The following is a 16,960-nucleotide window of genomic DNA, read 5'->3' as shown; positions in this document are numbered from 1 at the left end:
GCTTGATCCTACTGCTCCTAATGCCTATTGATCTTCATCTATTGACATGAACATCCACATTTATAATGGGGAAGGAAGCTAATTTAGGCTGTTATTCCCTGAGTTCTTCATGTTCACATTGAATATGATTCTTCACAAACTTAAGATTCTCTACTAGGATCTACTACAAAAGACAGGCCCTTCCCAAATTCTCACTCAGATCCAAATCAACCCCACAGTTGTGGCAAAGGTCTGTGGCTGTGAGACCTACTGGCAGGATTTCACTGACCAAATCATCCAAATCCCCCCTCTTCATTCTTCTGCTATTTGTTTAATAAACATACTCCACTGCTTTCCCAAATTTACAAGTGATATAAACAAAACTCACATCTTCACTTCTCTTTAGTAGGCTCTTCCTCTCTGTTCAGTATAACTTATTTCCACACATACAAAAAAAATTAAGGCCTCTACAATTTTTAAGCTGTCTGGCAGCTCAGCTTAAAAACAAACCCAAGCCACAACTAGTAGTCTTTACTTGCCAGCTGGGAAGGTTCTTCACATGAATTACTGCTATGCTTAGTTGGAGGCAGTAGTCTATTTACATATTTTTAACATTTTTTTTTTTTCTCAGCTTTACAGAGAAACAACCAGGAAGAATAACCCAAAATTCTGCTTAATGTGCAAGGTGGAGCATATTGCTTTACAGAAACCAGGATCTGTGACAGTAAAGTCTGGCTTTCAACAGCAGTTACACTGATGGTGTTGAAGACTGAGCTGTCAATATTACTAGGTTTGGAACATGAAGTATTCCAGAAAGCCAAAAGTATTTAAAAATTTTGAATCCAGCCACATAAGCTTGCATTAGACCTTGGGTTCAAATAATCACCTTGGTACAGTATATTCAGAATTTACATTTTAAATTAAAACCAAAGTATCCAAATAATTTAACCTAGAAAAACTTATGTCCTTTTTTTTTTTAACATAGTGGAAATTACCTGTAGGCAAAATTTAGCAGAAAACCTGTTTGAGAATAAAGAAAAATTCTCTTTTGGCAGTGTCCAGTTTGGGATTTAGCTCTGTCCTCTCCTTGGAGACATCTGTTAACTAAAATTCATCAGTATTAAAAAGGCAACACAGTGAAAAGCTGAAATAATAACATTTCAGTAAAGTGCACAGGACTGTGGCAGATTTGAGGGCTTTGCTATGACCTTATCTCAGGTGCTGAATTAAAGGATGGTGATGCCAAATTCTTCACTATTCTATTCAGGTTGGCAATTTTTTCTTCTAATAAATAGTTTTTCCTTTCAGCAGTTTTCTGCCTCTGTTCTGTCATTTCCAAAGCCTTCAGCAGTTGTGCATTCTCAACGTACAGATCCTTGACCATGGCATCTGCTTTAGTGTTCTTGGAAAGCTGAGTTGTGAATAGAACATAATTATTCAGCAAAATAAAAGATAAAAAAGCAAGAACAGTACTGGTAAAGTAGGTGGGTGTGTTTATTGTAACTCAAATATCAAAGGAAGACAACCCACTCGTTCCTTTTATTTTTCTTTGCTAAAAATCTGTATGTTTGTGGAGTCTTAATAGATGCTATGTCTGTTTGGAAAGCCTTTGTAAGCAGATCAGGCAGGTAATAAAGGGCTTCATGTGAATCTTGCTTTATAATTTGTCCTCTACAGATAAGTGTTGTTCACAAGAGGCTCCACAAGCCCACTGATCCTACTGAGATACCTCCCCAAGGTTTGGACCATCAGCATCTCCCAGAAAACTGGGGAGAGCAGCCTGGCACTTGGCTACATGCTTTTGAGAGCAGCCCTTTGGCAGGAGACCCTGTCAGTAGAGCACTTACTCCACGTGAAAGCAAAGACTCCACCTTAGTAGAAAACAGATATCACTATCATGCCTAAGTGTTCCAGAGCCACCTTTTCCTACACTACTGAGGACTTCTGAAGAAGACAGACTAAGGCAAGAACAAAAACCCCAAAAACATGTTAAGCAAAGGGCGTGTTGTGGCAGGGGGCATGGAAAAATCCATAACTGTACAATAATCCTGTCTGTTTTCTTCAGGAATTTTTTCTACTCCTTTTTTAAGCAACTTTTCCAGTTAGGATACTTGGCTGGAATTTGATGTTTCTTCCCTGATTTTAAGTGCATCAGCTTTTAGGAAACCAGGTGGTGGATTCAGTCTGGAGTTTTATAAGGAGGATTCAGGAAGGTGAATCCACCCATTCAGGAGGGGGATTCAGTTTGGAGTTTTGGGAAGTTTTGAGCAAATACATTACACTTCAGCTCAGAAGCATTCAAAGAAAAAGGAAAGCACCTTTAACTTTATGACTTACTTGTTCTTTCAGCTGATTTACTTTGTCTTGGAGAAGCCTCTTCACAAGCCTTAGTTTCTGTTCAACATCCATCATACGTTCTTCCATCATTTTTAGAAGATGCTCATGACCCCCCTGGAAAGCAACATTTATGTGAGAATCAGTCCACCAAAAATCAGTTCATGTTCGCCAGTCTCTATTTTTATTTTTTCCCTAGTTTATGGTTCAGAAAATAGCTGGCACTCCACATCTGAGTCTATTTTAAAAAGCCAACTAAATGAATAAACCATTCATGGAAGCAAAATGTTATGGCAACACTTATTGGACTCTCACAGCATTGATTAATTCCCAAGTCTGTTACACCTGAGGGTACCAGATCTAAGAAAAAAAATAGATAAAATTCAGTCTTGACTGTGACAGTCAGATCTGGATGGTTGCCTTTTCTTAGGTGCTTCCATATTTCTGTTGAATGTTGGAAACCAAATACCAATCAATCTTAAAGAGTTTAGAAAAAAAAAATCAAGGTGACATCATAAATGCATGTTTGACACTATAACCCTCCCATGCCAAAAATTGGGATAATATACCCTTCTTTTTTTAGGATATTGCTCAAACTTGACTTCTAACCTTTTTTTTTTTTAAGTTTAGTTGTTGATAATGTCTCTAAAAAGTAACTCCAAAAGGCTTTTGCTCTTTTTCCTCAGTGAGGCAACAGTCTAACTGAAAGTGGTGTAACAGGCACTCTCATGAGTTACTGCAACAGCTGAGTAAGGTTTCCCCAAATATATTAGAAACACTAGGAACCACAAGAAAGCTTCTTTGTATTTGGGACACTGACTGCAGTGAAAGAGATTCTTTATTTAATCTTTGCTTCAAGTGAGAAGATTAACTTTGAAAAAGCACTAACCTTTGCCCCAAAACAAAACACCTTCAAAGCCAAGGTACCTTCACACACGTAGGGGATGATAAATGAAAAACTGAGGGAGTGTTTCAGGTAGGTAGATTCTCCTCTATAAAGATCCCTTTAGGGGATTAACTGCAGTCCACTCAACATTTTACTTGTTGTATTGCCAGAAGCACCATAACTCTGTGTATGGGGTTGTACGATCACTTTGCTTGTGAAAAACACTGAAAAATAGTTGCTTTAGAGTTATATAGAAAGCAGTTCTACTGTGGTGTTGGACTGTGTGTTTTTTCTGGATTAAAAAAATCACTGCTAAAGTAAAAACTTGCAGGTGACTTCCTAGCCAAGTTACCTTTTGTAATTTAATTGGAATTCAAAGAGTAGTACTGATTCTTACACTTCATAGTGGTTGCAGGAGCCTCAAGGCAGTAGTTACATGGAAAATAAGAATTATAGTGGTCTCAATACCTATGATCCCTGGTTTTTGGCTTAAAGCTGATTGAGAATGTTCTGTTTAAGTTCATATTATTTCCTGGTTAATAGGAGAAGCCAGCTCAAAGGTTAGCTTTAAAGGTCATTAGAAGAACAGAAACAAAAAGATCTTTGAAAGTAAACAGCTGAAATAGTTCATGGCTCCAAACTAGAAAAATCATAGGTCTTAAAGGAGTGTTCTGCTGACCTAAAGAATTACAAAAAAAAAAATCTAATTTAATGTTAGTAATTTGAGACAAAAGAAAAAACACAAAGGAATATTATCCAAGAAACAAGTGCGGTGTTCATTTTCTGTTTTCTGACACTGCTTTTTTACTTTTTGGCCACAACAGCAGAATATGCCCATGTATTATTCAAATTCCTTTCCAAAATGTGCAGGTACAGCTGCTAAAGAGAAGCTGAGCATTAAGTACATCCCTTATTACAGATCTTTCCCAGAAGTCCTGATGTGACAATCCTGTGTATCAACAATATTTTGTCAAAAAAGTAGTTTTGGGTTTTTTTTGAATCAGTTCTTTTTTGAATTAATTCTTATTCATCAAGCTGAAGCTACTGATGCTATTAAGACAAGAGACATTATGTTTAAAAAATTTTTATTTCATTTACATCAAAAAAGTCATCTTTCCCTGTTAAAAAGTTTATACATCTTATACAAAAAATGCAGTATAAATACCCCAGAGTTTCTTCATATAAAATTAGTACCATTTGAAGAAAAATAGTCTCTTTCCATGCTGAACAGCTCCACATTTAAATAACATAAATAAAAAGCATTTGTAACAATTTTAAAAAAGAGACAGCTTAGGAACTTCCACAAAATAGCTTCTAGACAAATAAATAGGCAATAACACTGGGAATTTTTTTTTCTTTTCTGTCTTTTTTTAAGAAAAAGCACAAAATCTGATCCTCATGTTTCTCAGCTTATGCCAGTTCGTGTGTGTGTGTGTCAGGGGATGGAATGAGATCCTAAGCAGCCAAGCTGTCAGAGGTGCCCGATCCTCCGGTAGGAATCTGCATGCACTGCTCGCTGCTCCGGTAGCAAGGCCTAGAGAAAGAAGGCAAGTGGGATACTTCACCCTGATATCCAGATTTTCTTTGAAATACGTACGTATAACTCCAAGCCAACCACCAACACAAGCCAAGCAAGCAGCACGAGACGAAGCCACACACACGGGAGACATGCAGAGCATCACAGCTTAGATTTCTCTCAATATTAGTATTAGCACGACATGTACACGGTTGTGGGGATGTTCAGGAGGCATTTTCTAGATTGAGGACTCTTCAGATGGCTTATCCATGTTTGGGAGGGATTTAAAAAGGTCAGTGGCAGCTATTAAGTGCTGTTAGCAAAGCAATTGAGTTTGAGAGGAAATTATCTGCCACTACACATCATCTCACAGATTGCCAAACAGCATTTGTGAAACGTGTAGTCCAGCTGACCTCCTTTGGAAACTTGCATTTCTGTTTTAAACCTTCCTGAGACAGGTGAACAAGCTGTTGGTCAGAGGTGATTTGGCTTTTGAAATAAAGAGCTGAAGCAAGGGGAAGTTGAGCTACTCTAAGTACTCTGAGCAAAAATATTGGTTAACAGAGGTTCTAAGAGAACTTAGGGAATTGGGTCATTAACAGCCCCCCAAGTCTAGTTCTTGGGCAGGGAATATAACAAAGTGCAGCAGCTGTTACTGTGCAGCAAGTAAGAATCAAAGCATTAGACACATCAGAAACAGTCATCTGGAATTCAGAAGAGTCCAGACAGGTTAACACAGTAAAAAAGGTGCAGGAGTTTTAATTTAGTGAAATCTGAATGTGTGGCAGTAGCCTCTGGAAGACAATAGCTCAAGAGTGACTGTAAAATGAACAGGAACACAGAGCACCATCACCATGATCAAAAAGCAAATGAAAACTGCAAAGCATGATGAACACAAAATGATTCCAAAAAAGGAGGGGGGGATAATTTTGGACACCTTATTACACAGAAGGACTTGGGGTCTAAGAAAGCTGCAAAGTGCAAAGCAGCAGCAGCAAAACTAGGTGATGAAATTTAATTTACACAGAAAGCATGGAGATAACCTGACATTGTACTCACTGGTGGAAAGATGATGAAGAGGGATTAGGAAGCAATTTTTCAAGATGCTAAAGGGGACATTAAAATGGACATAAGCTCAACTAAATGTTAACCCTAGAAATCAGGGTGATGAAGAGAAATCAACAGTGAGAATGAAAGCCAGATGTGCTTACAGCAACATCAAAGTTGAGACAAGCTAAAACAAATTTGGCCTTGCTTGTAGCTGAGTAATGCATGCATTTAATAATTATTTTAGAAAGTTCTCCAGTCAAGCCCAAGAAAAAAGCTGTAGGGAATGTTATAACCCAAAATATCCATTCAATTTAAGAAAAAGAAAAAATTAAAAGGATTAAGTGCATTAGTGCATTGACAGCAAATATTTGCAAAGCCTCTCTGAAAGTATTTTTCAATTCATGAAGCTTTTCAGAATAAAAGCTATTACAGGAAACATAGAAGTGATTTATCTGTAGAACTACAAGTCCCAGGATGTGACCCATTTGCCAATTGTTTCTCAGGCTTCCAAAGGCAAAATGACAAAGTCATCACCCCTAATGCAACATGCAGGTGCTACTGCTTTAATATGGCTTTTATTGATTTCAAAATTCAGCTGCATGCTCTCCCTTCCATTGTCCCTGACCCAGTCCATTAACCTGTGGAAATGCACCTCTATCAGGACTCAGCTGAAAGGGAGAGAGCCTTGTAATTGATTTCTTTTTATTTATCCTAAATTATTTGCTGTTAAATTCATGTTTTCAGGGGGGAACTTTCTGTGCCTTACTTAAAGAATTCTTAACTCTAAGTTTTCTTACTCCAAGTTTTGAAACCCTGAGAAAATTAACAACATACACTCTCCATAATACCTTTTTTCCCCCCCCCCAATATCTTGTGAACACATTCAGAGATTTTTAAGCTTCAAAGTCTTGGTCTTATTATTTTTAAAAAGTGTAACTGTAATCGGAGTTTAAAATGTAATGTGGTTCTTTTTTTCCCCCTCCTTCTAACAGATTAATAAAGTTGTTAGTATTTTATCTGAATTATTTAGAGCTTTATCTTTTCTCATAAGATAAAGTTATGATATTAAGGCATAGCATGAACCAAAATTTGAGATTTAGAGATTCAGCTATTTCCTGAACAGAGCAATTTGGCATCTAGTCCCCAAGCTTAATTTTTATACAGGAGATGCAAAGTTTTCTACCTATTGCCTATAATTCAGCTTTTCATGCTACAAAAAAAACCCAAAACACTAAAAGTGGCTCTGCCCAGTGGGTGCAGTGGATGCCATCTTCCTCAGAATTAGGTTGTTTTTTCCTTAGAAATGCCAAAAAAAGTCAAGTTTGTAATGGTAACAGTGTTCTCCAAACAATGTCTTGTCTCATAGCCAAAGACAGGCTGATCTTATAAAAGGGATGAACTCCTTGGTATTTTGCTCTACTACAGCTGCCACGTCTCCATGTGACAGCAACAGCCCAGATTGGGATTTTATGTGATGGGTATGTGCTTGCGCAATATGTGGTGGAATATATTTTTTAAAATGATGATTCCACACATGGATATTAGGTACACAAAACAAAAAACTAAAAAAAAAAAAACAAAACACCTCTAAGCACTTACTGCACAGTGATCAGGAGAAAAGCCAGTTGACTGTGGATGGGAGTGTTCATTTAAAAAAAAAAGATGAAGAAGACTTCAGAATTAAGCTATGGCTTAAGCTAAATATGGTAAATAAGAAAGGTTTGGTTTGCACATAGCTTTGATAGAATGAAATTTAATTTTAAAGGTTTGAACTGGCATAAACAGAGAATGGATCTCATCAGAATTGGAGAAGAATAAACCCAAACAAGAAAACTAACCAGATAGCCTTCTAAGGAGATAACCTGCAGAGTAACGAGAGCTTTACCTGCTGCATGTTTGTTTCAGAGGGTCTGCTTTCCAGTTCCTCCTGAAGACGTTGACTCCTCCTCTCTGCCTGCAGCAGCTGGTGCTGGAGCTGCAGGAGCTGTTCCTTGGGCACGGTGGCACAGCCTTGCTGCTGGAGCTCCCGGGGGTGCGGAGCCTGGCTACGCGTCACGCCGCCGCTCGAGTGGAGCATCTGAAGGGGAAACCCAGGAGAAGTCAGGAGAAATCAGCTCCACCTTCCATACAAGACACCTTTCGATGATGCCCTACATGTTGGGTTGCTCATGAACTGTTTCTTGTACACAAGAGAAACAAGCCTTAGCTCAGGAAGAGAAGCTAAGGAGACAACGCTTCTCTTGCCAGTGAAGGTGCATCTTTACGTGCAGTTCTGGAGCCTAAAGGAATCTGAGCTTTGATTCAGGATTTCAGACCTGAATTATAAAAATTCACTCAATTTCTGATGAAATCCTGTCTGTGATGAGCTTTAACCTAACAGTCCTTTTTAAACTGAACCCTGGTCTCAGTAGCTCATATGAAAATAGTATCCACTTATAAAAAAAGACACCAGCATGAGGCAGGCAGAAGCTCTCAACCAGTGCTGATTATTTTCAGTCTTAAATCTAAGATAGAGAGGTAACATTCTCAAAAGCAAAACACATTTTCAGGTAATATATGATGAGTAATTTGATGCCTGCTACTATATTAGATTCAGAAGTCAGGATTTAGAATCCTTGGTAATAGCTGTAGAAATTTAAGAAACTTTAAAATCTCAAGACATGCCATGAGCAGAGTTTGACAGACAGTCTGGAGACCTCCTGAGTGTCTGTGCTGTGTAAGCAAAAGCTTACTCAGTGGGGCCCCTGAGACACAGATACATGTAGTAATCTGAAGTAGTTTAATTCCAAATTTAAGTCTTACTTTCATTAAAAAAAAAAGTTATCAAATGCATCAACAAGTCTATGTAATATGAAGGCGGTATACAACAACAAAGAGTCCATGCATAATGGTTGTCCTTTGTGACATGATGCTACCAGAGAAGTCTTCTTGGTAAAACTAGTCTGTAAAACAAGGGCAAGTGTTGGGTCCTGCACCTGGGGAGGGATAACCCCCTGCAGCAGTACAGGTGACCTGCTGGGAGCAGCTCTGTGGAGAAGGACCTGGGAGTGCTGGGGGACAGGTTGCCCACAAGCCAGCAATGGGTCCTCATGGCCACATTGGCCAATAGTCTCCTGGGGTGCATGAAGAAGAGTGTGGCCAGCAGGTCAAGGGAGGTTCTCCCTCCACTCTGCCCTGGTGAGGCCAGCTCTGGAGGATTGTGGCCAGTTCTGGGCTCCCCAGGTCAAGAGAGACAAGGAACTGCTGGAGAGAGTTCAGCAGAGGCTGTGAAGTTGTTGAGGGGACTGGAACATCTCTCTGGCAAGGAAAGGCTGAGAGCCCTGGGGCTCATCACTATTTTAAGGGCAGAAGAACATCTCAGGACAAACTTGTCCCAAACAGTTTGGCTTCCCCACGTCATTTAATGAAGTGCTGCTCCCAAGGGGGGTGCCAGAGAAGAGGCATTTCTGCCATTGCATCACTGCAGTAGCACTAAAACCAGAAGAGCCCAAGTTAAACTGGCCCAGCATGAGATGAACTTTCAGGCAATATTACAAGTTAAGATAGTCATGTGTAACAAGTCAGCAAATCCAGGTAATACCAGCTCACAGCTCTAATAGTTTATAATACTAAACAAAAATAGCAGAACTCTACAGTAAAGCCCCTCTGATGTTTCAGACAAACTGATTTGTAGCTTGAATTTACCTAAGTTTAATACTTTCTTCCCATAAAGATCTGTTGACCACATCATAAAATTCTCACCTATTGTCTCATGCTCATTATTCTGTTCCCTTAGGAAAAGGCATATAAGATTATGTAAATGGTTTTAAATTTCCTTTTCCAAGTGGCAGAATTGGGGCCTCCATTCGTAATCCTATTTCAGTTATTGAATTCATCTATAACTAACATCTATAAGCATTTTTCATAATGGTGAAAACAGGGTTAAGAAATGAAATCAGGGTTTAGAAATGAAAGCATTTCTGGCCCTGTTAGCATCTGTACATCTCTACTAGACCAGGTAAAGAGAAAATAGATTTCTAAGTACTTTAGAATAAAACTATCTGTGTTTTTTCAAGCTCTCAGAAGGTTCTGTTGAACCAGCTTGTCTGTAAAGGAGCTGTTGTTTTACTGGCAATATAAACGGTGAAACTAATGAGCTTTTGACAGAATTTTAGACTTTCCTGTAACATTGTGAAGCACGCAGGTTTCTAATGAAAGAGCTGAAGAAACAGTCAATGTTAAAAATAAATACCAGTTGTGTGAGTAATGAGAACAATATAGTCTGGCTGTATTAGTCTGTGGAAGAAAGCAGCACAATAACAAACTTGCTGAACTATTTGGGATGACACCAACCACAGACCAGTTAATACTGAAGAAACATTTGACAGTCTGGTGACAAAAGCATGCAGATATCAGAGGTAAATATGCAAACACCTTCAAGCCTCACAGTCAATGGGTTAGAAGGAAGGGGTTGAGCCACTTTTCATTTTCTTAGGATCAATTTAATTCTTTGGAATGAGATTTTAATTCTTTGGTTCCTTCTGTTTTCATGGCTTTAGAAATTTTAGTGCAAGTTCTTGGCAGACAGAATCTACCTGCACAATAACCACAGAGAAATTAGTGCAGCTGTTAGTGTTTCACATTAAAATGAAGAGTGGCTTCTTTACTCAAAAGATGCATGGAATAATTAAAAGTAAATAAATCCATAAAAAGAAAGCAAATGTTTTCTCCATGCTATGGTAGTACAGCGAAAATGATTGCTCTACCTTCGCACACTATTTCAGAAAGAGAACTGCACCCTTCTCTGCTAGCTCCAACCACTGAGTTCTAGACAGGTTAGCCATGAACAAAAGGAGAACAGGCACAAAAGAGAAAGTTAGAAGTCATAAAGTGCTGAATTAATGTTAAAAACACCTGGTGGGAAAAAGTTATCAGGAGTAACAGAAGTCCTGCATGTCTGAAAACTGAATTTCAGGAGAAAGTGCAATTCCATGCTTGGTGTTCATACTAAAGGGTTGCACAGTGCTTGGAATTTTCCCAAAGCTTAATTAAAACTGAATAAAAGTGCAGGGCAAATAATCTTTTGAGGAACTTGTCAAAATCTCGTCTTTTCTAATCAAGTTTTTACAATTTTTTAGCTAATTCCATAGTATGCTCAGCATCATGTTTCCCATTTCCCCTTCTGATGAAAAAGATGTAATCTTTAATAAAAGTGTTGTAAACCCCTCATCTAGAAGATGCTTTCATTTATGGAACAAGTCAAAACTGATAGTTTTTTTTATATGTATATATATAATGTTTTAAACTCAAATTCAGGACAAGTTTAGGCAAGGCTGCTGAGACACAGCTCAGAGGTCTAGCCTGACCTCAAGGGATACACTAACTTAAAATAGTTATGCTTGCTCCTTCCTGTAACCAAGCACACCCAAAAATTATGCAGTTTTTGTAACATCCAGCATGATCTATCTCCAACAGAACTGAACAGACAAATGGGCAGCAGGCTTTGGAAGAATCCCAATGAACTTCTCACTCATGCCTTTAGATTAACACCAAGTTGTGTAAATCATTAATCTATCAAGACCTTGTCAACAGGGCAACAGGAAATGGCCTCTAGCTGCCCCAGGGGAGGTTGAGGTTGTCCCTGAGGAACAATTTCTTGCCCTTGAGGGTTGCCAAGGGCTGTGCCAGAGTCCCCACCCCTGGAGGGGTTTCCAAGCTCTGGAGATGTGTGAGGGACACGGGGCAGTGGGGACCTGGCACTGCTGGGGGACGGGTTGGACTCAATCATCTTAAAGGTCTTTTCCAACCAGAATGATTCTATGTTTCTATGATCTAGATAACAGGGCTTAAATTCAGCAAATGATTCCCAGAGTAAATAAGAACAGGTTTCTACATTAAGAGAAGCATTATGCAAATATTAGTTAGAAGACTTGAGGTTATATGTTTTAGGAAGGAAGAGGAAAGCTTTAACCTTGCCTCAAGCACAGAAACAAACTTCTTCACTGTTTGATTTTATATCTGAAGCCTTACAATAAACCACAACATGCTTCAGACAAGCTTGTCTGTCACACTACGTCTCAATAGTGAAAGATGTGATTAGGCATTAGGGGAGATTAATTAGTCTAATTTTGATTACTTTCCTCTGTTTCTACACAACTAGAAATTATTTTTAAGTAAATTCATAGGTCCAGTGAGACAGCAACAAAGCCCCACACCATTCAGTACAGTCAACACTGATTGCAAAGTACCTCCATCAACTGATCATCCAGTTTGACTTGCTTTTTTCTAAGCCCTTCGTTTTCTGAGCTGCTTTCCAGTTCACGTTCAAGAGAATTCATCTGACTGATCTATTAAAAAGACAAGAAGCTTCCTTAGAAAGGTAGTATTGTTTTATCTGTTTGCCTTTTTTTTCCCCTGATGTGCAAGTCATGAATCACTGCACATCAAGAAAATTCATTATAAAAGCCATCAGTATTTGGAGGAGTGTGATCCTTTGCTGAAAAGGACGTCTAAGAGCGTTGTACAGCATCTCAGACAAGTTTCAAAGAATGGGGACAATTCCTAAGTGACACAAAGCTCAGAGTAAAAGAAGAAACCTCTTACTACAACATTAGCTCTCAGACAGCATTGCGTCATGTGTTCACCATCTAAAACTAACCTTCCTGTTTGCAGAGGACAACTCCTTCTGAAGCTGTTCACACTCTCTCTTCAAGCTTAATTTCTCTTGCTCCATGGCTTTGACGATACCTGACTGGCTTTGATGCTTTTGGTGCTTCAATGAAAGAACAGTAGATTCCAGCTGTCGGATCTAAAGAGACCAGAGGAAGAAATGTGGAAAAACATTCCAGACCATTAAAAAAAAAAATCAAATCCCATCTGCTTAATCTAAAATACCAAGTGCCAAACAGTTCTGGGCTCAACCCATTCTGGTGTGGGACTCTCAACCCATTCTGGTGTATTTCTGGTATTTTAGCTTTGAGTATCTTATTCTTTTTTCTCTTCCCTATAATCTGCTTAATACTGTGAGCCAAGATATTGGACATGAAGAAATGCTCAGAATAGTAAGAAGTTCTTATGAAAGAAAAAAGATGAAGGGCATTAACTGGAAGTCAAACCAGAATCCTAGACAAGAGTTACCAGGATTTTCTTTTGAAAACTTGCTGTTTGAAACCTCCTAAGAGTATCTACATACACAAGGGGGAAAAAATAAGGGAATACTCTTCCATGTTGCAGTCTTCCTGCAAATGTTTCTATTCAAAACTAAGGAGGAACCTTCCTCTCCTGGAATTACCAGGAAGGTAATCCCTGCATTTACCCACTGCAAAACCAGAACTGTTTTGCTTGGCCCACAGGGACAACCTCTGTGATGGTTGGCTTGCTCCAGTTACCTTCTCCCTGGAGTGAGCCAGGTCTGTTTTGGTGCTCTGGGCTTCTCTCTGGAGCCTTTCATTCTCCTGCCTGAGCAGGTGCTGCTCCTGTTTCATCAGATGGGCCAGTTCATCCCAGTGGAGCTGCCTTTGTTGGTCCTGCAGCCCTGAGGAAGGCACAGCCCGTTCTAGAACCCGATTCTTAAGACAGACAGAATTGCAGGGTTAGGCCTTCAACAGAGAAGCAGATGTTTTCTCTATTCAGGTGGGTTTTAAGTAGGCTTTCAGTAACTGCAGACTCTACAGTCAGAGGATTCTCATCTTCCTCCCAGCCCACACACCGTTTTCCACTAAGAAACCAAACATGCTAATCCCAGTGCAAACCCAAAGTACTTCCCTTCACTAAAATCAGAGCTAATAGCTGTGTGCCAAAAGGGCTGATAGGAGCATGCAGAGTTCAACACCACAAAAAAAACCCATTTGTGCTTCATTTCACAGCCTCATCAAGCAAACAACAGAACTTGGTATTATCTATTATTCAGTAATAGCTGTAATTTAGTTCCTGTTGTAGAATTCTGAAACAGCCTCTTTTCCATGTGGACGTTAAATATTCCTTAATTACATGGCAAACAAGCCAAATTAGCAACTGAATTCATAACACCAATCCCAAGACTGCAGTCTACAACCTCCTTCACTTCCAGTTCCTCATCAGTTACTAGAGGCTGATGTCACACTGTGCCTTTCAAACCAAGTTGGACTGAAAATTAGATCCCCTGCTCAATTACTAGTTTGATTATTAATAGATTTATAGTTTTGATAGGTGTAAAATCATATAAAATCTGTGGACAATGTATATATATTTTTTTTCCAGAAAAGATTTCTTTCAGGGAAGAATGGACACTCAGGAGATGGGCTGATCATTACCCACCCTTATGCTCAAAAATTATTCTTAAACAACTTCTTTTAAGTTTCAAATCTGCACATTATGTACAATGAGACAAGTCTAATTATAGTTGACTACCTGCAAATGGAAAACTACTAAATATAGAAACCATCACTAAAATAGAGGTGGGTACAAAATAGCTCTTTTCAGCTTTTTTTTTTAAATTAAGTTTATGTCACTTATTTTAGAAAAGATTTAAAAATCAATAGTTGCATAGCTGAGAGCCTCAGCCTCTTCTCACCTCAAGCCTGCAGCACTCTGTGTCCTTTGAATGGACAAACCAACCTAAAGAAATAAGCTGGCTACAGTGACAGGCTAGAGAAGAGCAGCAGTTAGAGTGATTTGGGTTGGAAGGGACCTTTAAAGGTCATCTAGTCCAACTATGAGTCTAGTGTCCATAAATCCTGGCATGCAGAGTTGATTGAGGGCCTGTTACCTTTTCATTGGCATTCTGCAGTTGCTTGTGCAAAGACATCACTTCTTGTTTGAGAGTTTCCTTCTCCTGCTGTGTCACCCACAAGTCTGATTTGAGTCGGGCCATTTGGAGGTTGGTGTTTTGCAGTGTTTCATCCAGACTCTGAACCTGGAACGAGCAGGAAGACAGCTCAGCAGGGACCAAGATTTCCTGTAAGCTTGGCCTCCTGTGCACCACTTATCAAACGTATTTAGGGTCTCTGGTGGAAGGAGTGAAGAAGTTATAAAGCTGACAGTCCCCTTTAAAAAAGTTAAAGGATTTTCTGACTTTCTGTTCCAAATTAGTAGCCACAGCCACAATGCTGCTTTCAACAGAGACATCTTCCAGCCCAAATATTCACTGTGATATGCTGGGAAGAGATTTCTCTTTAATTATTTATTCTTCCTGGCATCCCACAGCCAACAAGAATCTCCAAGCCAAGCAGGTAACCCTTCATTCCCCTCCCCTGCACGGTGAGGGACAAGCCACTGCCAGAAGAGCCAGAAGCAACAGCAGAACCTCTGCAGTGTGTCAGGAATGACTGGGCAGAAAGAACTGGCAAGAGGAACTTGGCTGTAGCTACAAAACATTGCTTATTCTCAGGGGGAGAAAAACACATCCCTCAGTGCATTTAACACATTTCCTCTGGTCCTTTGAGGACGTCACTTTGAAAGCCCATCAAAGTGGCCATTCTTAGCTGTGTGACATCTCTACACACACTAGAAGGCTGCTGGTTTTGATGAAAAAAAAAAAAAAAGCATTACAAGAGAGGATAAAAATGCTCCTGAGCCAGGGCTGGGGCAAACCCCCCGTTGTACCTTCTCCTGTGAAACAGTGAGCTGTGCCTTCAGTGCCTGACTCTGCTGTTCCCAGCACTTCTGCTCCTGCTTCAAGCTGCCAACTGCATTCTCTAAGCAGCTTACTTTAGCTACCTGCAATGAGATTACACCGGTAAGCCTGACTCAGGCAGGATTTCCTTTAACTCAAATTGACTCTGAGAGTTAAGCTAGAGGGAGTTACAGCTCTGCCAAGGAAAGGCAGGACAGCAAAACACCCCTCAGCTCCCAGCCCTAGTCTCCACACAAGGGTCTCATTATTTACAAGTTACGCTGCTTGAGTTCAGAGTTGCAGCACGTTAGAGCTGCAATAAAATCACAAGAACACTGTCTTCCTTGTCCCTCTGCAATATTTGTATCCAGGCCTCTGTTGCTTGCAATGTTTGGAATTTTCTACACAAATTACAGTAAAGCTGTGCTCCAGAATTTCAGCTTTCTCTATAAGACCAGCTAGGAAAAAAGGGGCAGTGGCCATTAAGCCTTTATCTGTCTTGAAGATAAAGCAATCCAAATCCAATTTCCAGGTTAGGGATGCTAAGGATACTGATATGAGAATTTTAACAGCCTGTTAGAGCAGCGTGTAAGGAAGGATGTGGATTTACAGTTCTCACCTTATCAATACACCTGTTTAATTCCTCACTCAGGGCTTCTTTCTCTTTCTGCAGCGTCTCATTTTTAGTCACTAAGCTCGAAACTTCATTTTGAAGGTCAGAGAGGTCAGGACATCTGGGCAGCTGTGAAGCACAAGCACAAGAGTTACACAAAACTGGGGGGAAAAGACCCCATGGTACTGCTGACTTCTGATCCTTTTGCCATTTGACAGAGTGCTTTAGCTTCCTGAGCTGTCTTCTGCTGTGCTGGTCTGTCTTTGCTCACTCAATCTTCTGTCTTTAAACTACACACAAGCCACCATCCACTCCTTCCTGAAAGGGCCTCAGCTGCTTTTGCTTTTTAAGACCATTATCAATCCAAATCACTGGGTACAAAGGAGTGCTTTACACTGTAGAGAAAATGATTTTTCCATATCAGGATGAGAAACTAACTCGTTTGTAGCCTTCATTATCTACATTTATTAGCATATATTTACCCAGCCAATTGAACCCTGCTCACACAGGTGATAACCAAGCCCTCCAGGAAATTACCCCCAGAAGCTGAGAGATGTTGACATCTCCAGCTGGGTTTAGCAATAGGAATTCTCTCTGAGAGGACAGTCTGTTCCCTGATTAGAGCTTTAAATCATTACCTTCCTTGTCAAAGGCTGTCTTTGTAGACCCACTCCTCTGAAAGTCCTCTTGGCAAAGGCCAAGTGAAACCAACCTTATCTGAACAACTTTGTGTTGTACCCAGAGATGGTTTCAAGAGGATTTCTATTCCTCTAATGTTGGGACCCTTTTTAAAGAAACTATTTCCAACTCAGGCAAGAGAGCTGGGCATGATAAGGGAGAGCCAGACAGCATTATCTGATGGCACTCAAGAGGTGGAGTCCCCATCCCTGGTGTGATTTAAAAGCCATGTAGACGTGGTGCTGAGGGACATGAGTTAGTGGTGACCAGGCAGTGCTGGGTTAACAGTTGGACTTGATCTTAAGGGTCTCTTCCAACCTAAAGGATTCTATG

General features: G+C 39.8%; 1 protein-coding gene across 1 annotated transcript in view; it reads right to left on the bottom strand.

The window, feature by feature from the left end:
* Nucleotides 1-1,180: 1,180 nt before the first annotated feature.
* Nucleotides 1,181-16,960, bottom strand: part of NIN (ninein (GSK3B interacting protein)) — a gene marked incomplete at its 5' end in the record, with an annotated part of 35,818 nt that continues 20,038 nt past the window's right edge. The window contains 9 exons of the mRNA XM_008940068.1: nt 1,181-1,390; nt 2,317-2,430; nt 7,651-7,842; nt 11,993-12,091; nt 12,403-12,552; nt 13,133-13,312; nt 14,491-14,637; nt 15,327-15,440; nt 15,956-16,078. Of these exons, the coding sequence (XP_008938316.1) occupies nt 1,181-1,390; nt 2,317-2,430; nt 7,651-7,842; nt 11,993-12,091; nt 12,403-12,552; nt 13,133-13,312; nt 14,491-14,637; nt 15,327-15,440; nt 15,956-16,078 (1,329 nt within the window). The remainder of the gene's footprint in view (nt 1,391-2,316; nt 2,431-7,650; nt 7,843-11,992; nt 12,092-12,402; nt 12,553-13,132; nt 13,313-14,490; nt 14,638-15,326; nt 15,441-15,955; nt 16,079-16,960) is intronic.

Source organism: Merops nubicus, unplaced genomic scaffold, assembly GCF_000691845.1.
Source record: "Merops nubicus isolate BGI_N331 unplaced genomic scaffold, ASM69184v1 scaffold9355, whole genome shotgun sequence".
Lineage (NCBI taxonomy): Eukaryota > Metazoa > Chordata > Aves > Coraciiformes > Meropidae > Merops > Merops nubicus.
This window is presented reverse-complemented; position numbering and strand designations above follow the sequence as displayed.